The 26,003-nt window shown below is 52.7% G+C and overlaps 2 protein-coding genes across 3 annotated transcripts in view; one reads left to right on the forward strand and one right to left on the reverse strand.

Annotated features, from left to right (window-relative positions):
- Positions 1–24,159, forward strand: LOC144936563 (transcription factor ETV6-like). 2 transcript variants are annotated; one of them, XM_078863763.1, is made up of 8 exons: positions 1–658; positions 13,983–14,106; positions 15,524–15,688; positions 16,459–16,542; positions 16,685–17,170; positions 17,626–17,768; positions 20,151–20,251; positions 21,826–24,159. In XM_078863763.1, exons 1-8 carry the CDS (start codon positions 623–625, stop codon positions 21,953–21,955), a joined length of 1,269 nt encoding a protein of 422 aa, XP_078719889.1. In that variant the 5' UTR covers positions 1–622; the 3' UTR covers positions 21,956–24,159. The 2 variants fall into 2 exon arrangements, with proteins under 2 accessions (XP_078719889.1, XP_078719890.1); XM_078863764.1 differs by lacking the exon at positions 15,524–15,688.
- Positions 24,149–26,003, reverse strand: part of SAMM50 (SAMM50 sorting and assembly machinery component) — a 48,996-nt gene continuing 47,141 nt past the window's right edge. The window contains exon 15 of the mRNA XM_078863762.1: positions 24,149–25,179. Coding sequence (XP_078719888.1) covers positions 25,134–25,179 — 46 coding nt within the window. The 3' untranslated portion in view covers positions 24,149–25,133. The remainder of the gene's footprint in view (positions 25,180–26,003) is intronic.

Consider the following 26,003-nt stretch of genomic DNA (forward strand, 5'->3'; position numbering starts at 1 on the left):
GTAAAGCCGCTCTCTGCAGCTCTCTCTCTCTCGCTTCTTCTTCTTTCTACCCTCGTATCCGACAATCATCCCTCCTCCTCGCCTCTCTTTCACCTTCCTCTCCGTCCCCTCTCTCTCTCGTCGCTCGGAAGAAGGAGTTAAAGGAAGATCAGAGTAACGATTTGGGAAGGCGACTGTGGTCGAGGAGGAAACTCGACAGTGGACGTCCGCACGCTGCACAGGCTCGTGATCGTGGCGATAGCGAGCGTCTCCTGGGTTTACATCGTCTTCAAGTTGTCTTCATCATCATCAAACTCATGATCGTCAACTAAAGTTATCATCGTCTTGATCATCATCCTTGCTCAAGATCATCTTTGAACTTACCAATCGCAACTCATCAAACGCATCCATCACCAAACGCAACAATCATCAAATCATCATACCAGTAATTAATCACCAATTAATCGTGACAGCCATCGCCCGTCAATAACATTTCCGTATCATCATCACCATCATCACCGCCGTGGTTGGTGTCTTGTAACGAGAAGACGAAGAAGACGAAGAAGACCCAATCCTCTTCTTGTGCGAAGACTTCCCGTGTTTGTGTTCATGTCCTCGTCCCACTAACGTCACCTGCACAGCCATGAGCGAGATCTCACCTGCCCAGCACATCATCAAGGTGAGCCGCCACTGTGTGTGGTGTGTGTGTGTGGAATGTGTGGTGTGTGTGGTGTGTGTGTGGTGTGGGGTGTGGGGTGTGTGGTGTGTGATGTGTGTGATGTGAGTGGTGTGTGATGTGTGTGGTGCGTGGTGTGTTTGATGTGTGTGTGGTGTGGTGTGTGTGATGTGTGTGGTGTGGTGTGTGTGTGGTGTGTGTGATGTGTGTGGTGTGTGTGATGTGTGTGATGTGTGGGGTGTGTGCGTGATGTGTGGTGTGTGTGATGTGTGTGGTGTGTGATGTGCGTGATGTGTGGGGTGTGTGCGTGATGTGTGGTGTGTGTGATGTGTGTGGTGCATGTGTGGTGCGTGTGTGGTGTGTGTGATGCGTGGGGTGTGTGCGTGATGTGTGGTGTGTGTGATGTGTGTGGTGTGTGATGTGCGTGATGTGTGGGGTGTGTGCGTGATGTGTGGTGTGTGTGATGTGTGTGGTGCATGTGTGGTGCGTGTGTGGTGTGTGTGATGCGTGTGTGGTGTGTGTAATGTGTGTGTGGGTGTGTGATGTGAGATGTGTGTGGTGTGGTGTGTGTGATGTGTATAGTGTGTGTGTGTGCGATGTGTGCGGTGTGTGTGGTGGTGTGTGATGTGTGTGTGGTGTGTGTGTGGTGTGTGTCATGTGAGTGGAGTGTGGTGTGTGTGATGTGTGTGGTGTGTGTGGTGTGTGATGTGAGTGGTGTGTGATGTGCGTGGTGTGTGTGATGTGTGTGTTGTGTGTGATGTGTGTGGTGTGTGATGTGTGTGGTGTGTGATGTGTGTGGTGTGTGATGTGTGTGGTGTGTGATGTGTATGTGGTGTGTGTGATGTGTGTGTGATGTGAGTTGTGTGTGTGATGTGCGTGGTGCCTGCCGGTGTGTGTTAGTGGGGAGCGGTGGCGCAGCGGTTAGCGCCGCGAACCCCAGGCCACCCGAGTTCGATTCCACTTCGATTATATCCGAACCGGTCCTGATTCCAAAGAACACAGGATGAGATGTTACTATCCTTTGTGCAAGCACTTCCAAGAGTTCATGAACAGTGAGCCTGGTGAAATTTGGGGAGCGCATCGTCAGTAGTGAACCTTTGGGTCCTAGGGTGTTTCGGCCTTTCATACTATACACCCTCCCCAAAGGCGGCCAGCGACAGGGTGATCAATCCTACGCTTGCGTCCCATTCCCAATTAGTCATAGGAGTTGCCTTGTTGTTGATAGCCAACATCCCATGGGACTATGCATGGCAGGGGCGTCCTCCTCCCTGAGTCAAGCATTGTTGACTGCATACCTCCTGGCCCTCTCACTTTGGGGCCCAGCTGGGGTCTTTCCTCTTCATCCAGAGCCACTGACTGCTGCCTTCTGCCGCCTCCGATACAGCTCTGATTGCCGAACGCTGGCTCTGGCCCTTAATTCCCAGGTCTCTAAGCAGTCTGGTTGTAGATGTTGCCACAAAACCTCTGCAGCCCACCTCCACTGGTCGGACTTCTGTGTTCCAGCCATGATGCCGTGCTTCGGCAGCTAGATCGGCATAGCGCAGATGTTTTCGCTCATAAGCCTCATCTACTGAGTCCTCCCAGGGTACTGTGAGCTCAATGATGAAGACCTTCTTGAGCGAACGGGACCAGAGCACCATGTCAGGTCTTAGGGTGGTGGTTGCGATCTCCGGAGGAAACACAAGTTGCCGGCCAATGTCAGCTAGCATTTTCCAGTCGCGGGCCAAGCGCAACTGGTCTCGCTCTATTGGTGTAGAGCCGCTCTTCGGTGGTTTAGCCCCTTCGCGGACAAAGGTCGTCCGTAAGGGGTGTGATGCTGCTGGGAGTGGTAGGGAGTTGGTGGCAGCTCGCTTGTCCTCCAGGGCGGACGCAAGGTTTTTAAGGACTTGGTTGTGACGCCAAGTGTAGCGTCCTTGGGTGAGGCTTGTTTTACACCCTGTGAGGATGTGCCTGAGGTTGGCTGGCATGGAACAGAGGGCACAGTCCGGATCTTCACCATACCATTGGTGAAGATTAACTGGTGTTGGAAGGACGTCACATGTTGCTCTGATGGAAAAGCTCAAGCGCCTCGCTTCCATGGCCCACAGATCCTTCCAGCTGATCTTCCTCTTCTCCACACTGTCCCATCGAGTCCACTGTCCCTGTTTGGCAAGAGAGACTGCCTTGGCCCACCTTGCAGCCTCCTCCTGATGGCGTACTTCCTGCACTACCATCTTCCGCCGCTCTGGTGCAGTGGCCTTACTCCAAGCAGCATGGCTAGTTAGCCCAAGGCCTCCTCTCCCTTGCTGAACATGACCCACAATGTCAGCATGTCTGAGGGCTGCTGTTGCCTCCTGGACTGCTTTTCCTGGCCTCCATTTGCGCCCAGTTGCCAAGGTCGGCGCGTTGTTGCTCACCACTGGGTCTCGAGATTCAATCAGTGTCATCTGGAGCCTGGTTTTTGCACACTTGAATTCCTCGGTTAGACTGGTGAGGGGCAGCTTGAGGACACCATCTCCATAGAGGCCTATGGTGGTAAGGCATCGTGGAACTCCGAGCCACTTCTTTAAGTAGCTCGTGACTCCTCTTCCCATCTTCTCCACTGTTGAGATTGGAACCTCATACACTGCTAGGGGCCACAACACCCGGGGTAGGAGACCAAACTGCAGACACCAGGCCTTTAACTTTCCAGGTAGCTGGGTGTTGTCGATGGACTGTAGGCTACTACTGATGTCTTTGCGCAGCTGTTGCACCTGGTCTTTGTCCTTCAGGCTTGCATCATACCACCTTCCAAGGCTTTTTACCGGCTGCTCAGACACTGTTGGGATTTGGGCCTCCCCGAGGTTGACTCAGCCTCGAGTGAGTACCTGGTGCGGTGTGTGTAGTAAACATCGCCACTCGGGGGGGGGAGACAAAGGCGGCCGGGCGTGGTTGCTGTCCACCCACACGCCCTCGTGTTGTTGGGGCAAGTTGCTATCGGCGAGCACGTGGTAACAGGCCGAAACGGTGGCCAACACCACACCGGTTATTGCCTTCGTCTCCCTGGTGGCGACGTTTGCACATCGCACCACGGTACGCGTTTGAGGCCGAGTCCACCTAGGGGAGGACTGGATTCGATTACAGTACTGCCTAGGCGCCGGCGCGCTAACCACTGCGCCACCGCTCCACCGCATCTTCTCACAACAACCGACACACGCCACACGCAACTTAGTTCAACACGCACACGCATGTGACACACGCGCACACGCATGTAACACACGTGCAGCCTACACAGTTCTGTCGGGGAAAATGCTGTTGGCGTGCGCCTATGAAGGCCGGAAACGGTGTGGCTGGTGATGTGGTCAACACCACCCCAGCCCCTGTACCCCCCCCCACCCAATACCCAGGTACACACACATCCACAGGTACACACAGAGACAGACACAGGTACACACAGCCACAGGTACACACACAGCCACAGGTACACACAGAGACAGACACAGGTACAACACAGCCACAGGTACACACACAGCCACAGGTACACACAGAGACACACACAGACACAGGTACAGACACAGACACAGGTACAACACAGCCACAGGTACACACACAGCCACAGGTACACACACACACAGGTACACACACACAGGTACACACACAGCCACAGGTACACACACACACAGGGTACACACACATAGGTACACACACACAGAGTACACACACACACAGGTACACACACACAGGTACACACACAGCCACAGGTACACACACACACACAGGTACACACACACACACAGGTACACACACACAGGTACACACACAGGTACACACACACAGGTACACACACAGCCACAGGTACACACAGCCACAGGTACACACACTGTACCCGTACTCTTGGTTCATTCGGTAAAGTCACGTAGAAGGGAAATAATGAAATAAATTTGTTACACTGTACCCATTTGAGGCCGAGTCTACCTATGGGTGAGACTACGACATACGACACGGGCAGCCACTTTCCTGCGTGCTGTGCTGGGCAAGAGGCTGTGATAACAACGCAATGCTGAGAGCAACTCGGATTCAATTTGATATAATCACAACAGTGTACCTATAAGCACACACACAGTCACACACTCGACCACATGTAGCTGAATGCGTGTGCTCTCACGTCCTTCCAGATGCACAAGTGGCGAGCGAGACACACGTCCTGGACGTGACATTATGTTGTACGCGCTGTGTGTATTGCATCCTATTGAAGCGCGCCGGTCGTATAGGTCACGCCGATGTCAACGCCGTGCTGTGGCTATGATCGTCGTATTCCTGGTTCTTCCGGTAAAGTCACGTAGAAGGGAAATAATAGAATAATAAAAATAAGACAATACAATTATTATTATTATTTTAGTATTTCCCTTCTACGTGACTTTACCGAAAGAACCAAGAATATGAATCCCGGCAGTCACGAAAGCTCTAAATCGAAATATAATCGTCGTGTTTAGCATTACGTATCATGGGCTCGCACTGGTGAAGTATGGTCGACCAGTTCCCACGACCTGGCAGGCAGACGACCCTCATCCGGCAGTGGGCTGTTGCGTCTACTGTACGTGTACATTACATGTATATAACAGGACAACGTTTCGGGCAACATCCCTTCGTAGCATGGAAAGTAGCACAAATGGTGTGCATGTGCTATGAAGAAGGGCTATTGCCCGAAACGTCGTTAATTACAGCACACCTGTCAACAACCCCTTATCGGTGCCCTACCTTATCACGGATAAATTCAGACTGGATTGGTCATCCCGTGCCCCTTGAACATCTCAGCGTTCACCCCACAAAGTCCCATCACAAGGGGAGACACAAACAAATAAGACACAAATATGACACGTTTTGTTGCCCGCATTGAAACGGCTGTACGCCGTATGGACCTGAAAACTCAATTTCCCTGCACAAAAAACACGGGGTGATGAACCGAGTCGGATGTTTGTGGTTCATGCAAACTTGATTTGAAGCTTTCGTGACTGCAGGAATTACTCTGTGGTTCTGTCGGTAAAGTCACGTAGAAAGTTTCATGCAGTACTTGATTATTTGCAAAAGGTTCCTGTTTGAACATCTTAACATATTGGCAGAAAGGGTAAAACCTACGCTTATTTTTTGTCATACTTTGATATTGTCCCATTTTGATTTCACCAGCTCACAACTTTCATTCTTGAGTCGGAACCAGTGCGCGCAGACACTCCATCCCTAGCCCTGCTCTGCTGTGAATAAGGCCCATTGCCCAAAACGTTGGCCAATCCACTGCTGTACGAGAGCCTGCCCACTGCGTTGCGAGTCGCCTCTCGTGTCAGTGCGGGTTGGTGATATGAGACATTGTTAATTGGTAACGACAGGGAGCATAGATAGACCTGTGGGTACTCTACAACAACTGATGTCGCTGCACTGCGCTGTTGCGAGCAGCCTACTGCGTCTGTTATCAGCCCTATCCAGCAGCAGAGAGTGGTGGACGTGGGGCCCTGGTCAGTGGTGTAGTGACTACATTATCAGTGGTGTAGTAACTAAATTATCAATGGTGTAGTAACTACATTATCAGTGGTTTAGTGACTACACTATCAGTGGCGTAGTAATTATATTATCAGTGGTGTAGTAGCTACATTATCAGTGGCTTGGTGACTACATTATCAGTGGTATAGTGACTACATTATCAGTGGTGTAGTAACTACATTATCAGTGGTATAGTAACTACATTATCAGTGGTATAGTAACTACATTATCAGTCGTATAGTAACTACATTATCAGTGGTGTAGTAACTACATTATCAGTGGTATAGTAACTACATTATCAGTGTAGTCACTACATTATCAGTGGTATAGTGACTACATTATCAGCTCAGGGGTGCGGCGATCGGTCACGTGGGGGCCCTCAATATTTGATGTGAATTAAAATAAAACGTGGAACGTAAATGAAAGCATCTTCCAAAAAATAAAATTGAACCGCGTTTTGAATTTTTTTTTTGTTCTTTTTACACTTCTTGAAAACAAATCTCAAGGGAGGCCTAACTCGTAGCTTTGGCTACGAGGGGGTGGGGGGGGGCAAGGCACCTCCTGCCCGCCCCCTCGCTCGTTCCGCTACTGCTGCCCTGGTGCACGGAGTGCAATGGGGGGTCCCCCCCCCTCTCTCTCTCTCCGGCCCCCAATCTGTCACCTCTCGGTAGCACGGCCACCCTCCGGCTGACGCGCCTCCTGCGGTCCATTTGCAGCGCCTGAGCACTCACTCGGCAGCTATCGCACGGCTCCCATCACGGGCAGCATTATTTATTTATTTATTCGTAATCAGGTGACGGCTCTTTCCCTCCCCTCTCATCCCCGGGATCCTCATTCCTTCTCCCCCCACCTCCTCCTCCTCCACTTCCTGCCCTGCGCTCCACCTCCTACTCATCCCGCTGCTCATCTCGAGCCAAGCCCTCCCCTCTGTCCGTCTTGGGGCACTTCCGTCCCGGCATTACCTTCCCTCTGCAGTGCCTTTCTCTTTCTACATTCCCATGCGGCGTGTCAAGGGTACGCAGTTTTGCGCGCGTGAAGCATCTTCGCGTGCTTGCCAAATGCCCAACATCACGCTGTTATCCACAAATGCACAACACAATGATAATAAAGGAATAATAATTTCCAGCCCAGTCAGCCCACTGCTGCATGAAGGCTTCTCCTTGCAACTTCGGTCACGGGGCATGTGTTGACCATACCTCACCTCACTGGTCAGTTCAGGACGGTTAAGTTGACAGGGGGGGGGGGGGGGCAAGACCGATTCAGATACCACTGATGTTAGTCTTGGCCGTGGATCGAACTCGGGTCGTCGGGTTCGTAGCAGTGCGCGAACCAATGCGTCACCTCTCCACGAACACACAGAACACGTCGTAAATATGTAACCAGTTTCGGAAAACATAATCACGCTTGAAGTGAATGTTCTAACAACGCCGAGGAACGTGAGCCCTGTGGTGGTGGCGCACAGAGCCACATCCGCTAGAGAAATATGACCACACACCGAGACGTGGGTCACACCTTGCCACGGCGTGGAGAGATAGGTCACTCGTGTAAACGAGTTCTCATCCCGTGAAAAAAAATGCTTGGAAGGTGTGGCACGATAAATTGTCACGATTATGGGGGTTGGCATTAAATTCGAGATCCGATTAGACTTCATTTTTTTGACATTACGGTATAAAAAGTAGTGTGGCTTAAGGTACCACGGGAACTTACGTGCCAGATTTAGGAATCGCAAATAAAGAAATCTTACGCGTGCAATTGAAGGTGAGCATCGTGAGCATGAGAATCGATATGAATTAATGAACTGACTTGATGAATCAATACATCGTGATACCGCTAATAAAGACATAGGTGGGCAGGCAGACAATTTAAATGAATATATAAATTGTTGCAATTGTCTGGTATTGTGTGGCTGTTTCCCGGTCACGTAATTAACATTCGTGGCCACGTGAGGAGTGTCTCCGATCTGTATCCTTGCATCTAATTTCATTCATTCCTCTATTTAACCAGCTTACTGTACACTGTCACTGTGTACATCTATCAGGAGGAAAATCTGACTAATACATTTACGAGGCCCTAAATGCAACTACATCTCGAGGCGCTGCATAGAAACGGTGAGCACGTTTATTTTCACAGAGATGAGCAGAGTACGGAAGGAACACCACGAGAGCCGATACTTGAAACAGGGGCAGGGAGCCAACGGCACGGATGGCTGGAGAAAGAGGGTTTCGGACTACAGAGGAGACACGGTGATCTACCACTGAGCCACACGCGCCCCTCGTGCATGTGTGCGTGCCTGCGTAGTGCTGGCCACCCCGCGAAAGGATGACACGCACATTCGTGAAGCGCTCCATCGTTCGTTTTCGTGGGGGCAGTATAGCAGTTCGTGCGCTGCGCAACGAACTCGGAGACTCAAGTTCGGCCAACGCCAGTGACGATTATCTGAACCAGTCCTGGGCCTCCCCTAGGTCGACTCAGCCTTGAATGAGTACCTGTTGCGGTGCGTAAACATCGCCACTAGGGAGACAAAGGCGGCCGGGCGTGGTGTTGGCCACCTCACCCCCCTTGTGTGCCGTTCCGGCCTTCATAGGTGCTCGCAAACAGCACTTGCCCCAACAGTCTGTTAAGGCTACACGGGGGATCTTTGTGCGTGTGCGAACCCTGTCGGTGAACGCCGTGCTCGCCGGCCGTGCCGAACACGCGGTCCCAACCACAAGCAGCTCCCAGCTCGGAGTCACCAACAAGCGCGCGCTCACCCCGGAACCTCTCGTTGTGCGTTTAGAGAGCGTGCAGTGGGAAGTGAGGCTGGCTGGGTGAATGGCCAGGTGGATCGCTGCGTGGCTGCATGGGTGAGTGGCTGGATTGCTGGCTGTGTATATTGGCTGTCCAGGTAGGCAATGGTTTGGTGTTCTATGAGGCGGTGGCCATGTGGCTGGCTGGGTGGATGGATTACTTAATGTCTGGCTGGGAAGCTGGGTCAGTGGCTAACTGAAGGGCTGGTTGTCTGGCTGGGTGCCTGGCTGGGTGGCTGGGTGTTTCGCTTGGATGTCTGGCTGGATGTCTGGCCGGGTGTCTGGCTGGGTGTTTGGCTGGATGTCTGGCCGGGTGCCTAGCTGCATGGCTGGGTGTATGCCTGTGTGTCTGTCTGGGTTTCTGGCAGGGGTGTCTGCCTGGGGTGTCTGGCTGGGGTGTCTGGCTGGGTGTCTGCCTGGGTGGTGGGGTGCAGTATTTCAGTCCAAAGTGCAAGAGCAGAGTCCCCCGTGAGCCACGGGCGCAAAAAAAACTGTTCTGCCGTTTCCCGTAATGCATCAGGAAGCTGTGGCCCCGAGCCGTGCGTGATAAACGTGCATGTGAATGTGCGCGTGTGCGTGTGTGTGAGCGAATGTATGTGTGCGTGTGAGCGAGTGTGTATGTGCGTGTGAGCGAGTGTATGTGTGCGTGTGAGCGAGTGTGTATGTGTGCGTGTGAGTGAGTGTGTATGTGTATGTGTGCGTGTGAGCGAGTGTGTATGTGCGTGTGTGAGTGAGTGTGTATGTGTGCGTGTGAGCGAGTGTATGTGTGCGTGTGAGTGAGTGTGTATGTGTGCGTGTGAGCGAGTGTGTATGTGCGCGTGTGAGTGAGTGTGTATGTGTGCGTGTGAGCGAGTGTGTATGTGCGCGTGCGTGCGTGCGCGCGCCTAAGGGAGCGCTGTCGGTGTGGTTTGCTCTCTGGGCTATGATCCCAGTGACCGAGCTTCAATTCCCGGCCAGTGACAACACCGGTGTGGGAAATCGGAATTCGAACCCTGCGGTTGGTCTCCCACTAGGGTAGACTCGGCCTAAATTTATATCGACATTTTTTCACGACGGCAGTGCGCGGTCATGAAAAGTACGACACAAAGGCGGACAGATTTATGCGATGAAGGCCCATCCCACCTGCTTGTGCCACGCCGACCTCAACAATACTAGGCACTAGTGAAGAGTAACCGGCCCCCCATGATGTGCAAGCGGATAAGGTGGCATGTTTGTCGTCAGCTTTGCATGCGGGTCACTTTCCGGCGATGTTTATAACGCTCCGTCAAGAAACAACAACCACCACCACCAGCCCCCACCCCGTGCTGTGACTTATCCGACGTGCCCACATTCCCGGTATCCGCGGGGCATTTTGACATTTTTCAGGAAGCGGAATCTCTCTCCGCCGCTGGCACCCCAGGGGCGGGCGAGACGCCCGTCGCTGTTGTTAGGGGCAGGGGAGGGGCAGGCCGCGGGGGGGGGGGAATTGACCCCGACATGAACTCCGATGACAGTGCGCTGCCTATAAATAAACATGTGCCAGTCAGGTGCGCGATCTGGCCCGCCACATTTGAGGCTAAGTCGACCTACGCGAGTTGTACAACAGCAGCAGCCCCCTTTTACCAATAAGTGGCGATTGCTTGTGTCGAGCGGGATTCTCTTTGAGGCCTCATCAAGCGGTGAACGTTCGCTGGGCAAGAGGTCAGGGCACAGACTCAGGTGTTATGAGTTGACCGACTGAGATGACTGGCACCGCCTGTGCCCCCTGCCGTGCCACCTCGCTGTATTTTAGGCGCTCCGCTCGTTGTTGTGAGCGTCGCTCCTCTGCCCTTCATTGTTGCTGGAGGGCGACTGCCTCCAACTGCCCAGTAGCAGCAGCGTCCTTCACGAGCCTCCTCCGCAGAGGCCGATCTTGACACCGCTGGTACAGGTCATCGGCAAGGCCAATCAGCTCCACAACTTCCTGTACCGCATCGGCTCCATCTCTTCCTTAGCCCGTGCCGTGCCCCTGTAACCCCCTCTATCAGGCCAAACAGGCTACTTAAGTAAGCGGTGGCCGGGCAGGCAGGCTACATGACCCAGCCAACGCAGCCTTCCTTGCCGGAGGAGCTCACCGATGATGGGATCGTGCCCAAATGTGGACACAGAGACACACACACGCGCGCACACAAATACGTACATACGCATGTGTGCCGCATGCATTACCCAGGTTGTATTTGAACCCCCACCGCTGCTGTTACCTGGGCGTCTTCGCTAAGCAAACCTCGCTCTGCCAACAGCATCAGGTGTGGGTGGCGATACCCAGGCCTGGATAGTTTAGGCTGAGCCATGGTCAGGTGACATTGACCTCAGGTTTACGATGGTTATTGTGCATGCGCGTGTGTTTGTGTGTGAGGAGCAGTTAGCCAACAACAGTGATGATTATCTGAACCGGTCCTGAGCCTCCCCTAGGTCGACTCAGCCTCAAATGAGTACCTGGTGCGGTGTGTAAACATTGCCACTGGGGAGACGAAGGCGGTCGGGCGTGCTGCTGGCCACCCACCCCCTCGTGTACCGTTCCGGCCTTCATAGGTGATCGCTAACAGCACTTGCCCCTATAGTCTGTTAAGGCTATACGGGGGATCTTTGTCTTTTGTGTGTGTGTACGAGTGATCAAGGTCACCCCCACACTATCACTAACCCTCACTGCCCTTCGATGCCACAATCAAACCCAAAGCTGTAGCCGGGTGTGGTGGCAAGTGTTGGTGGATCACGCAGAGATTTGCGAAACTCCCAAACCCACTCGGCTGCGAGGTGGTGGCCGCCAGGATGTTGACAGAACGTCAGGAAAGTCCGGGAGCCCGGTCCACGTGGAACTTTGATGGTTATCTGCTTGTACGTGTGCTCACTTCTCTCCGAGTACTCCCATATAATGCACTTGTCATGTCTGCGTTTCCCTGCCTTCAACCCACGCTAACCAGCGTGGCGAAGTATGGTCGCACAACCGCCACGGCACCTGCGCAGACGCGGAGAGACCCTCGCATTTTCACCGACTTCCTCCCGCCCCAAACACGGCTCTCGCTCGATAAAATAACTTGGCCAAAAAATCCCACTGTGGCAGGACCCTCCCGAGAGCGAGTCTTGAGACTCGTTGAAGCTTTCCTGGGTAAATAAATTACATTCCTCAGGATTTAGTAGGAACTGAAGCTCGCACTGTTGGTAACTTATCGGCCAGTGACTCTGTGTGAGAGCTACGGGGCAATAGAGGGCATTGGCTAAACGCGTATCGACGATAACTTTGCGTTGCTAAGCCATTGATCGGTGCCTGTGATCGCGGAGGCGATGATGGTGTCACGTTTTCGGGGCGAATGCTTCGCTCAGACGTGCGCTATTGTATGTACGTTGAACTTTTTTCGCATCGTACGTAGCCAACCGTGCTAATCGGAGGTGTGTGGGAAGGACAACAAACTAAACACATGAAGCAGTTCTAAAGGAGTGATTTTAAATCTAGATTTAAAAGTGCATAGCTCCTGTGCCTTCCAAATATCGGAAGAAAGAGCATTCCAGATGGCCGCAGAAGCGCATCCGAAAACGCGCGATGCAGTGACCATCTTAATTCGATGATGACCAGAGTTCGCGTGATGGCTATTGACCGGCCGGCGAGCAACAAGGCCATAAGTTCGACTCCCGATGGTAATTCCCGCAGAGGGAGCCGGGGGGGGGGAAGTGGTGGAATTTTCCATAGTTCTCATCTACTGGTGTACGTAGCTGCGTCAAAGTGTCCGGGCCTCCTGTCAACGGGCGCTCGCAGAAGAAACGAGAGAGGCCCGTGCACATTGGCGGCGCGTGTCGTTCTGGTCGCAGGCCACACGCCGGCTTTTACCGAGTGCAAACTCATCGCGGCAATGATTGACGAAACCAGAAACTGACGTTGACCGCAGTAGGGGGTGGACGGCGTGGCGGGGACAGAACGTTGGCTCGGCAGAAATGCTGTACGTCCGAAACATTAGGGGGAATAGTTTCTCGGGATGCGGCAGAATTTGGCTGGTTGTTGGGGTCGCGGCGAATACTGTGGTGACCGTCGTGGTGATCGTGGCGGCAGCGTGGTGGTGGACATGATGGTGGAGGTGATGATAGTGTGATGGTGGTCATTAGGGTAGTTGGTGGAGGTGATGGGCAGTAGGGAGGATGATGTTGATTATCGTGGTCATATATAATGTCGTTGTGGTGTTGGCAATGGTAAGAGGCTGGTGATGACGATAGCGATTATGATGGTGGTGTTGGTGACAGCAGAGAATGGTGGTACATTGGTTAGCACACTCCATTATGACCCCAGTGACCCGAGTTCAGTCTCCATCCATGACTAACATTCGTGGAAAGTGGCATTAGAACTCATCCTGAGCCGCCACTTATGTTGACCTGGCCTTACATGAATACCTGGAATGTTCTGTGAACGTGAGCACGAGCAAGACAAAGCCACGTGGGCATGGTGCTAACGACACCACCCATTCGTGTCCTACGCCAGCCTTAATAGGCGCTCACGAACAGCAGTCGGCCCAACACTATGGATACACGGGCAGGGATCTTTGCCTGTGATATTGGTGATATTATTGACAACGATGTTGTATGTATGTTGAACTTCTTTTGGGGGGGAAGGACAGCAAACTAAACACAAAAAGCAGTTCTATGGAATTTCCTTTTCAGTCGTTATGTTAAAGTGCACAGCTCTGGCGGCTTCCTAATACCGGAAGGAAGAGCGTTCCAAACAGCCGCAGGTGCACATCTGAAAGCGCGCGATGCAAGTGACCGGCGGCCAGCCAAAATCCGGTGCTGCGACGATGCCGATTGACAAAGGGCCGTTACATTGCCAACGATTTGCTCATTTTACACGCAAAGTGAACTGTGCAAGCAAGCAATGGGAATTGCAACAATACAAACGGGGTGGTAAAAACTAAACCCAAATATATTTTGTCTTTAATTGTAACCATGAAGTGTAACAATTCATATACCATGGTAGATGTGTGTGTGTGCCAACTAGTCCACTGTCCTATGTGTGCACCAACTAATCAACCATGATATACTGCGGTGTGCAGGCCGAGGGCATCAGCTACACGCCGCCACTAAGTCCGCTGCCGGCGCCGGGCAGCGCACGGACACAGCCCAGCCCCCGGCTCAGCATGGCGCCCAAGGAGGCCGGCCGCATCCCACTCAACCTCGGTGGGGCTCTCTCTCCCTCTCTCCCTCTCTGTGTTGGGCACTCTCTCGTTATCAGCATCACCTCGGGCTCGTGTCAGCTAACGTTCGACCTTGTTCGACCTTGTTCGACCTTGTTCGTTGGTTTGTTTTTAAAACGCGGTCGTCGCTTCCCTCCCACCTCCAAGTGACAGGGAGGAGGACGGGGGCAGGTGGGGAAGTGTCGCTGCAGGGGCACGGCGCTCGTGGTGTCGGGCTATTCCAGGAACTGCCTGGCACGGCTTGCCTCTGTTTGCAGGGGTCGTGGAAAGGCACCATTTTTCTCTCCTCCGGTCGTACTTTTGGTTGAGAAGCCGCTAAGCTACGCGGCAAACGCAACCGCGCGCAACTCGGCTGTCCATCCGGCCCAATTAGTGCCAATTAGATGAGCAAGGGGATGATGGGCGAGTGACATCGCGTGGGGTGGACCCCATGTGACATTTCGTGCCTTGTTCGTCATTTGCCCACGCTGCGACAAAGCGAAGTGAAGCGCGGAGGTCAGGTTGATCTGTTGACCTATCCCAGGGCTTCCAAAAGAGCTCCGGCCCTGGTTCCCATCAGAGGCCGCCCCTCCGTGCGTACAAATCTCCCGCGTTCCATTGCACAAAGAACCGTTGCTTGAACGACCGCATGCTACGCTCATTAATTGATCAGGCAAGCTAGTTGAGGTCATCATCGACTGCAAACAGAGACCCGGATTCAGCGTGGACCCTACGGCTGTGACTATTTACTCACCCCCGGCGGATCGGTGAATTGTCGCGTTCCAGGACCGCGATTCAATTGACATAATTGAGACTTTTTGTTTGTTTGTCTCATACATTTTGCTGTGGCATTTGTTCAGCTTCGTTGGGTACAACACGTGGGATCTGTGTGGTGTGATAGTGCATAAAACTGGCACAGTATACGGAAATGGCAGTGAAGTCAACGATATAATGTGTGGGGGGGAAAAAAAACAGTAAGTGGAATTGAAAGAGAGAAGAATTGTAAATAAGAAGAAACAGTTGGAAAGGGGAACGGAGAAGCGGGACTAAAGGGTCAGGATTGCGCAAAAGGGTAGGGAGGCCGGGACGGAAGTCCCAGAGACGGACAAAGATGAGGGCACGGAATATTTCGATTTAAAGCTTCCGTGACTGCAGGGATTCATCTTCTTGGTTCTTTCGGTGAAGTCACGTAGAAGGGGAAAAAAAAAAGATAGGAAAAAATCTAAATATTCATTTTATTATGTTTATTTGGTATTATTTTATTATTTCCCTTCTACGTGACATTACCGAAAGAACCCAGAAGAGGAGGGCACGGCTCAAGATGAGCAGCAAAAAGAGAGGAGCACTGGGCAAGTATCTGCCGGGAAAATAAAACTCTGGTACAAGCGATGACACAAACGCCCGCTGCGTTCCCATGACAGCCGCCCACCCGTTCATGTGGAGCAAAGTGGACGTGGCTCAGTGGCTGCGCTGGGCCGAGGAGGAGTTCTCTCTGCGAGCGGTCGACTCGGGGCAGTTCGAGATGAACGGCAAGGCGTTGTGCCTGCTCACCAAGGACGACTTCCGCTACCGCTCCGCCAGCGCTGGTAAATCGTCGGCGGGGTGAGGGACACGCCGGTGAGCGGGTGGGGTGGGAAGGGCGGCGGCGAGCAACCAGGCGAGCAACGCGACCGCGCGGGTTCTTGCCGTCGAGCTGTACGGCTCTGGGACGGATGCGACTTTGGGGCGTAGCGTGCGTCGTTCGGCACGACGTAAGTCCGACGTTCCGCTTACCCGCGTCCCGGGAGCGACTTTGGGGACTTGTCGTCAAGCCGCTCACGTTCTCTGTCAATCTTGCCGCGGCGTTGCCGGATGCCTAATTCGGTCAAACGTTTCTCTCTTCCCCTTTCTTAACTCGCGCTGCTCCGCTTTGGGAATTCCGCCCCCCTCCTCCCACCCACCGTCTGCTTTCCCACGGTTCTTGGAACAGCTCTCGCTCGACTCGAGAAACGTACCAACTCGTATCGATTGCACCTTCAACAGCCTCGCTGTTTGTTGCCGGCCGCTTGGCGTTTGGGCCCCCGAGGCCGGCGTCCGTGATTCGAAACGATCGGTTCGGCCACTCTGGTCGCAGGCAAAAACGTGATGTACGCAACGTACCTTAAACTTCTTTCGCACCGTACGTGGCGCACCGTACGCGGCGCGCCGCGCTAATCAGAGGTGCGGGGAAAGGGCAACGCGTGGGGCAGCGTTGCGAAAAGTTCGGTCAGTGGGGGAGCGAACGGGGGCCGAACCTTGGCCCCAGGCGGCCGAACGTCCGAGCAGACAGCGCCGTGTCCCCCCGCCTGGGTGAGTGACACCGTGTGGTGCCCTGCAGGTGACGTCCTGTACGAGCTGCTGCAGAGAATACTGACCAAGTCCAAGTGTCAGCCGTGGAGCACCCTGCAGCTCTGCTTTACAGGTGACAAAAAAAAAACAAAGATCCGCCTTCCACCACTCCCGCTTGTAGCCTTTAACAGACACGTGACATTTCAAAGGAATGATCCAGTATTAAACCGTGAACCGATCGCTTTCTGCCAAACGGCATCTTGGCCGGAACGCAGATTCTTCGCCGCAGCCCTCGCAGCGCTTCATCGTCCTCAAGGACTCTCCCGTGGGCACGCCGCGGCCTTCTCCGCAGCACCGGGCGGCTTCCAACGGCACCGGCGGCGGAGGAGACGCCGCCGCCGCCACGGGCGCCGACGGGACGCCGCGCACCAGCCCCGACGACGCCGTCACGCGTGCCCCCCCACAGCCGTCGTCGCACCGAGACGGCAACTGCCGCCCCGTTGCGTTTTCATTGCCGCGGCCCGACCCCCATCCCCTCCAGCTCCACATCCACCAAAACCACCACCAGCAGCAGCTGTACCAGCAGCAGCATCATTACCAGCAGCAACAGCAGCAGCAGCTGCAGCAGCAGCAGCAACGCCTGCTGGGCCCCGTGCACACCGTGCGCTTCGCGGGAGCAGACAGCGAGGAACAGCCGCTCAACCTGTCCCACCAGCCACAGGAGGCCTCCTCGTCCGACCAGCCGATAGGCCGCATTGCAGGTATCGTCTCGACAGCAACGTCACAGCAACGCCACAGCAACGCCACTGAAAGCCCCGTTTAAAACGTGTACACACAGCGCACACACCACAGATACCACAGACAGACCCCCCCACCCCTTCCCGAATCGCCCTCGAAAAACTGTTGGGCAAGTGTTCATGACTTGGTGTCGCCAGGTCGATGGTCCCCTTACCGCTCTACGCCGGCACACACACACGCACGGCGCACACACACACACACGGCACGCACACACGCACGGCGCGCACACACACACGGCACGCACACACGCACGGCGCACACACACACACACGGCACGCACACACACACGCGCACACACAGCGCACACGCGCACACACACACACGGCGCACACACACACACGCGCACACACACACAGCGCACACGTGGCACTACCTTTCAAACGCTCCGCTGCCCTCCTCCTCCTCCGCGGCGCGCCAGACTGCCGCCTGCTGTGGGACTACGTGTACCACCTGCTGTCGGACTACCGCTACGAGAGCTACATCCGCTGGGAGGACCGCGAGCTGCGCGTCTTCCGCATTGTGGAGCCCAACGGGCTGGCGAAGCTGTGGGGGATGCACAAGGCAAGAGGGTGGTCCTCGTGCCCGCCGGGGCTTCGGATGAACGCGGGGGGGGGGGGGGGGGGAGGGCGGTTTAGGGGGTCTGCGGCCTTGGAGGCCCTCGGATTTTGAGGGCCCCCGAAGGACGGGTACTCCGCCACCACGCAGAACCGCTTTTGTGTTTAGTTTGTTGTCTTCCCCCCCCCACCCCGCACCGCACCTCCGATTATCACGGTTGCCTACGTACGGTGCGAAGGAAGATCAACGTACACACACACACACACAAAGCACCGTTGGATGAATGCCTCTCCATGCCGTTGGTCACGGAGGTTTGTCGGACCAGGGCTTTGAAGCGCTCAGTGCGGGTCCGTGCAGGAAGGCCCACGACCAGTTCAGGTATCGCTCACTCGCCGCCGCAGTTAGCCGGGGCTGGATATTGAACTCAGGTCGCTGGGTTCGCAGTGTAGCGCTAACCACTGCGCCATCGCTCCTCCCCATTTAGCATATATATTCCAAAAACATATTAAATGTGTATATATGAACCTTATGGCGGGACCCCGGGGACCCATAAGCCCCCAGCTCTCGCATAAACTGCGTTGCGACGTCATTTTATGTCTGTTGATGGCGAACGACACGGCAGTCTATTCCTCTCGACGAGCACTACACGATGCGCTCATCAAAGTTTCAAAGTTTTGTTTATGACGACGGCATTCGTCCTCGCGCTGCGCTTGGACGACACGACAACAGAACGATCCGCGCCAGGTGGGTCGCGGCGTTTATGTGCGCGGTGGGACAGTCACCAAAAACAAATAAATGAATTGCGATTTTGACTCGGGGTCCCACCATAAGGTTCATATCCAACTTTATAGGAGTTGAGCGCCATATTTTTTGCGTGGTAAATCCTAAAGTGCCATTGGGTAATGGATTCCTTCGCGTCGCTTACGTGTTTTACTTCCAGTTAGGTGCCGACATCAAAATAGGTGCGCGATGGTAGATCGTATTTAAAAACTGAAGTAACCAAGGTGAATAACAGAGGTGGCGTTTTGGCATTGGGCGTAGATGGTGGTGAAACGGCCGTCACCACCGTCATCACAACTCCGGCTGTCGCCTGATGAGACTGGTTGTTGTAATTACCGCGAAACCGGCGAAACCTCACGGTACTGGAATTGTAAATGTTGTCGTGGGTTTATTCTCCAACACACAAGCGGTGTGCTGAACTCGTCACGAATTTGCACGTTTTGTTTACGTGACAAAGCTCACTGATTGTCTGTGTCGGGTGGTGGCGGGGTTGAACAACACATTGATATTTACGAAAAAAACCTCTTATGGATATTGGTCGTGAAAGCCGACTACGTGTTAAACTGAAAGTCGTCGTCGTCATCATCATCAGCCACGGTCAATCCAACGCACTGCCAAATGCGCGGGTTGGCGACGGGAGAGGCCAGGTAGCACCCGCCACTCACGGCAGCGGACGTCGCCGGGTTCATCGCGCAATTCACGAGCCGCTGAGCCACCACCGCCGCCGTCTCCTGCGCTCCGTAATATTAGTTACACTGCACGTACACCGTGCGAGGTTCTACTTCGTAATGGAGGTCACCTCAACGGATTAAAGACGCGCGGGGCGAGTCGCTCTGACAACGGGCCGAGAGCAGGCGAAGTGCGGAGAAAACGTGTCGGGCTGAGCGCTTCGACACGCGAGCGGTCTCGGGCCTTCGTCTGTGCGAGGTGCCTCCCAGTGGGTGCAGCAGTGAGCGCAGATGATACCCCCTGCTGATAAAATGCGACCGCGGTTAACGTGAAGCGAGCGCGATTATACCCAGCAGTTAATTTGCGCTCTTGCTAAGCAGTGGGAATGGATCAGGGCCTGGCTGAGACTAGGCTGAGTGGGCCTTACCTGGTAAAATACAAATAGCTTCGAGTTTTAGTTTATAGATTCCATGCTGCTATGAAAAAAATACTCACATTCGTCAATAACACTGTGGCCTATAAAGAGAAAATATAAATAATAGGTGACATTCTGGGTAATGGGCCATTTTTATAGCACATGTAGGGCTATGAACAATGTTCATTGCACATGTCACCTGTTATATATTTTGTCTTTAAAGGCAGTGTTGACGAAAGTGTGGAGTTTTTTGTTATTTGTGCTTGTGCAGCAGCATCGCCACACAATTAACAATTTGCAATAAAAATACATTAATTCAATATATTTTTTCAAATGTGAAATACCGGATTAAGTGAACAACAAAAAAATCTCCGCGCAGCCCCGTCAAATCGAACCGAAATCTGCGATTTCCATTGCAGCCCACTTTGACATTGCCGCAAAGTCTCTTGGGGCCACCGCTTTGGGTGGGAAAGAGCAAAAGGCGACTCTAAATAGTCTCTCGCTTGGTCTCGATGTTCCTGCAGAACCGGGTGAACATGACGTACGAGAAAATGTCACGAGCGCTGAGACACTACTACAAGCTCAACATCATCAAGAAGGAGCCCGGCCAAAAGATGCTCTTTAGGTACCGGATGCGCACACACACACACGTGCACACATCCAAAAGACAAAGATCCCCCATATAGCCTAAACAGACTTTTGGCAACTGCTGCTGTTAGAAAGAAGCTTTCGGTGCTTGCCCGCACACACGCTTCAATGTCACTTCAACCACCAGCAAATGAGGAAAAGCCAGAACCATTCACCAAATTGATTTTGAGTTGCACCTCCAGGCAAGATGTGATGTAATCTGTGAATCCAGCAGACACGCAAATAGTATGTACGTTGAACTTCTTTCGCACCGTGCATAGCCAACCAGAAGGTGCGGGGGAAGGACAACAAACTAAACACATTCCTGCGGAGGAAGCTGGAAGGAACGTTGGGTTGCTCGGTCAATGGCCAGGGTCAACGGCAGCGTGGTGTATTCCGCAAATATGGCCGACTGTGAGGGCGGGCACAAGCCGGCCTGAGTAGGTTAAACGTTGAGTTTTATAAGGGCACCACGGGGTGACCAGCCCCTCCCCACCCAGCCCTACCCCTCCCACCCCCCACCCAGCCCCACCCTCCCACCCCCCACCCAGCCCCACCCTCCCACCCCCCACCCAGCCCCACCCTCCCCACCCTCCCCACCCAGCTTCTCCCCACCCTCCCCTCTCCACCCAGCCCCACCCCTCCCATTTTTGGATACACGACGGACGGACACAATAATCCTCTGTGGGCTGGTGGAACCAGGTGGTTCCTACCAGTAAAAGCAGTTGTGTGGTGAGTGCCCATTGCCTGCGCTGGCTACGAGGTGGATAATTGGCAGTGCAAATCTCTGCACCGATGGATTCTTGAATCTACCTGCTGGTGTGATTGGGTTTCACTTGGTGGTTTGTGTGCCAAATGCATATTAATGGGATTGGCCAAACATCCCAATGCAGGGCCCTCCGGACAAAATGTGGCTTTCCTAGATAAAAGGGCACAACCATAATTACTACTTTTCAATGACTCCCATGGAGATCATCCTTAAATTATCATTTACAGTAATTAACTGTGAATGAGAGTTGGTTGGTCGGAGTAATATATCTTGTGTAGCAATTGGTGAATACATTTACATTGTTCACAGTGATCGTGAAACATCGTCATCGTGAACCTCATCATCTCTTCAGCTTATCTAACTGCCATAAACAACAATTTATTGTGCAACCTCCTGTGTCTCGATTGACAAGTGGTGAATGCATTTCTGTTGTCAGCACCGGCTGTAAACCATCGTCAACCATCGTCTCTTATTCAGCTGTCACTAACTTTAAAACAGGTCGGTCTGTTTTCCCAGGATCGTCCTCTGTTTTGCGATTAGCTGTCCTGGGAATCTGTAAAAGTCTTCCCGGTTAGACTAGAAGTCCCTGTTTTTTGTCAGTTGCATAATCACACTGCTCAAGGCAACGCTTTGACACGTAGCTCTCCCCTTTTCCATGACGATGAGATAATCATCTTGCCGTGACGTGTCCCATTTTGTTTCTGTAGCCAAGAGGTGGTAACCCCCCCACACACATCACAAGCAAACGATCGCTTCTCCACCCAATGCAGCATGAACGACGCCACCGCCTCTGCCCCTCCCAGGTTTCTCAAGAGCCCAGAGGAGATTGTGCAGAGCAAAACCGACAAGCTTGAGCGCATGGAGGCGTGCGAAGCTGATGGCGCCACCTTCAAGGACGAGGGCGACGCCTTCAAGGACGAGGGCGACTGGTGAGGGGGCGACGACTCGGCGGGGGAACGGGCTCATCCACGCGGCGACCGGCAGAGACGGGAAAGGCGGCCGGGCGTTGAACACCAGCTTCTGCAGCCTCTTTGCACCCCTTTTCCATCGGCGCATCCCAGCCGAGCCAGCCGCAGGACCTTTCGACGGCACACGGGTGGGTTTTTTTCCCGCTGGCTATTTGCCGGGCCAAGCCGGAGCCAAACCGTGGCCCCCAGGTGAAAACTCTGGCCTCTTAAAGACATCGCAGTGGGGCTCGGGAACGAGCGGGGCCAGGCGTGACGTTGGTCGGTAACACTGCGAGGATGCAACGTCACCACGTCACCACGTCGTCTCGGACTTGCTCGTTGCGCGGGACCATCTGCGGTGGCGTACGGCTCGGCCTCCGCAGTGGAAAAACGACCTGGTGCCTCCAAAGCTGTGCCAAGTTGGCTCAGCGTGGCACCACCGGCAACGACTCGGTTGTGCAGTGGAAAAAGAGGTGTAGGGTTAGCATTGTGAAAACATATCTCCCTTTTCTATTCCAGTACTCTTATTATTATTTCATCACTTCCACACAGGTGCTGTTGGATGTGCCTTAAGTGCGGTGCTCACTTGGGGAAAACGAGTTTCCGCTGACCTCTGCGCGCCTGGCTCTCTAGGCGGTAACTCTCGCGAAAAAAACTGTTTTTACCGAGAGCTGAAGACAATTCTTCGCAGCCTGCGTTGTGCGACATCCGGAGAGCCCTGGCGGCGGTGGACGTCCGTGCCTATCATCGGCGGGACGAGAAAACCAAACGGGCTCGAGACGCAATGAGCCACCTCACCAGGGCCAGTGCGCCAACGACACTTGTACATCGCGGATTCACGGAGACATACGATTGTGTTGGGAATTTTTAAAAAGCGCTCTTCACCGTTAACCCTCAAACGAACACAAAAAAGACACAAACCACGCACTGACGAAAAATCAGAAGATGCGAAACTTCTGATTAAAACCCCCGTCAAAAGCTTTGAGCTGTTGGGGAAACTGCAGAGTGGATTGGTACGAAGTTAAAAAACAAAAGGACACGGCTGGCGTTTCTGTCGTCACAAACAGTAACAACCATCAAAGTTTCTTGTACAAACGGACTTTAGTTTGTTGAGGAACTGGCTTTAGGTTTTTCTATACACACGTTGGTCAAAATATTGCACAGTTTTTTTTTTTAATCAGAGTGCACTGTGTATTTGTGCAAATGACATTGAACAGAAAACAACCATTGTGCCTAACTTTATTGCTGTTTGTTTGGGGGTTACGAGTTCGCAAGGTACTGTTATCGCAGGATTAAAATGTACTTGATGTTTCTAGCTTAAGTCAACGTCTTATGATTAAACCGCGGCACGACGAGGGTGTGTAATAATTTTCCTGGTGGCGGGTTTGATTCCGAGAATAGCCGTGCGAAAAGCATTAATAATGAATTACTGCGTGCATTGCAATTGGACGTTTTAAAGGCATTTGGAAGATTCAAAGGGGCGGTTCACAATATTTACACCATTATTATTTTTCTAAAGGCAACAACAAGACGAGGCGCGCACTAACGAACACGACCCAGCCGTGCCGGTTAAGATGCTGTTTGTGCAACGCTGCCCAGTGCAGCGCCGTGCTGAAACTGTGCAAGCACTCGGGCAGCTGCACAAGTCGCTGACAACACACACCGAACGCTTTCCCCCTCTGCTCTTTCTTGCAAGGACAATGATTGTATCGGTGCTGGGCAAGGTGGCTCAGTTTGGGGGTTGAACTATACGTGAACGAGTTCCTGTGTTGTAAATATAGAAACAGTTTTTATCGACTTACGTTTAATTTTTTTGTGCAGACTTTATATTGTTATTTATGTGTTGGTAGCGGATGGGGGTTGTTAAAGAGTTGATTTTTTTCCCAGTTCCTTTTTTTTTGTTCATGTTGTTTCCAAATGATTATATATATAAAAAAAATCCGATGATGACACTGGATCCATTGTAAAGAGTCACTGCGTCCTCCGAGTTTCTCACACTAACGTGTTACACCGCTCCGCCCCCCTTCCCGTGTCTGCACCCTCACCCCTTGCGCACAGTGAATACGTTCGTGACCAACATCGTTAAAACATTTGAGGCATCAATAGGATTGTTACATTACGAGTGAAAACACAACGACAGTGTCACAAGGCAGTTGATGAACAGGCAGGAAGACTTGAGCTTGGTAGGTTTGTGTTTATTGAGTGTCACTTTGCCTTTGACAACAGAGAAACACTTTTAATATTTGGCTTGAACGTAACTTTCAATATGATTCATTCCACCGATTAATTTCAAGATGAGTGCATAAGTTAAAAGGGAAAATGACTGCAGAACGCCCGTATCTGCGACCGCGCAGGACTTCCGCAGAGGCTGGGATAAAACACGTTTGGGGTTTCCCAGTGCCCGAGTCGAAAGTTCACATTTCCCTGGTTGCTCATTTAGACCCTCGAAAGGGTTTTTTTTTGTGCTCGTACACTGGGGCAAAGTGAACGCGCACACACGATTCTACATTCCCCACTTTGGATGTTTAGGGGCAGCTGCATGGCCCAACCACAATGGCCTAGCAGTAACACTGACCCACCGGCCCAGGTTGCAACAAAGTCACAGGTTGAGATTCCAAGGGTAACAATTTGTAGAATTTTGCGGGGGAGTTTCCAAAGATATATATATGTTTTAATGAGTAGACCATTAAGCAGCGCCGCCAGTGTTGTATAATTAAACCAAAGATTTTTCTGAAAGTGACAAATAACCGCAAAAATAAACAAGCTCACATCGCCACTCCTGTTAATCAGTTTCCCTTTTCACAACAGGCAACAATTTGGCGATGGACTCTCACCTGGGTTAATAAAAGGCCGTTGACTTTACACGAGCAAGCCTCAATTCTTCGCAAAGACCTTACACTTTCATCCGAGAAAACCCATCAGCCAGTGCGATTGTTCAAAAGGCCTGCATGCTACGTATATTTGCTCCTCACCGCGCGCGCTTAACCCACTAACTTCACCTCTGCTCGGGCATTCATTGCGTGTCGCTAAATAAAAGGGGGCTGTCAAAATGCACACTCCCGCGGGCAGCTTTGAAGACACCTGTGGTGTGTGGAGCGGGGGGGCGGACGCCACGGGGTCCACGTCGCACGGGGGTGGTCACGTACGGCGGTGTGCGTGCGTCCTTAGAGGAAGCGGATTCCTGCGCCAAACTGAATCCCGTCGCAAATCCTACACACGACAACGCACGGAGAGACGCGCACGGTTACACGGTTACACGCCGACAGGTACACACGCTTGTGCACAATGCCACATTCCTGTGTCAGAGCGCAGGCTATACTTCAGGCAACCGTCGATGCTTTCCAAACCAAAAGGTGCATCTCAAACTGGGGCTGTGTTGTGTATGGCCTTTTGTTGGATGAGGATCTCCCCAAGGTGTGCAGGTCATAAGGGTCATTTGAATGGACTTAACAACGCTATGCAGAAATTTGAGCTGTTCATTCTTAAATCCATCTGTGCAAAGCCTGGTTATTGTCTCGCATGCGTACGTTTTTTTTCATGCCAGATTACTCCGGTGTTGATTGGGGATGCAGGGAGCGTAGACGTGGGCGCATAGAATTACAGTACAACGGATGTTTGCTGGACTGCCCCATGCTCACTGACTACGGTAGCACCATTGAAATAAATATTTACTTTATCCAATTCCTCCCACACGAAGCCAAACATGATTGATGGAAGTGGCTAAACATCCCAATGGAGCAGTGACCCTCTTTGAAAACATGTCTTGAAACTCAGCGACGCTTTCTGGACACATTTAAGGGTATTTCTGGTGTGATTAAGAATGCAACACATTTTTTCATTCCACGGACTGATATGGGTTCAGCGTGAGAAAACACTCCATGACCAAAATCGTCCAGAATTTGCCCAAGCTGGCCTTTAATGTTAAGCAGGCTGAGGCTGTATACAGGGACTCCTCTACTTACGAACATTCTACTTAGGAACTTTCAGAGAAGCGAATAAATATGTCCATATGTCCAGCTACCTGTCTGGATCGA

This window comes from Lampetra fluviatilis, chromosome 16 (genome assembly GCF_964198595.1).
Source record: "Lampetra fluviatilis chromosome 16, kcLamFluv1.1, whole genome shotgun sequence".
Taxonomy (NCBI): Eukaryota; Metazoa; Chordata; class Hyperoartia; order Petromyzontiformes; family Petromyzontidae; genus Lampetra; species Lampetra fluviatilis.

What these genes read in the sequence shown, in the direction of transcription:
- LOC144936563 (XM_078863763.1), top strand. Translation starts at nt 623, where the DNA reads ATGAGCGAGATCTCACCTGCCCAGCACATCATCAAG. An exon ending in CCGCATCCCACTCAACCTCG is followed by an intron (nt 14,107 to 15,523) that starts GTGGGGCTCTCT and finishes TTCCCATGACAG; the next exon opens with CCGCCCACCCGTTCATGTGG. An exon ending in CTACCGCTCCGCCAGCGCTG is followed by an intron (nt 15,689 to 16,458) that starts GTAAATCGTCGG and finishes GGTGCCCTGCAG; the next exon opens with GTGACGTCCTGTACGAGCTG.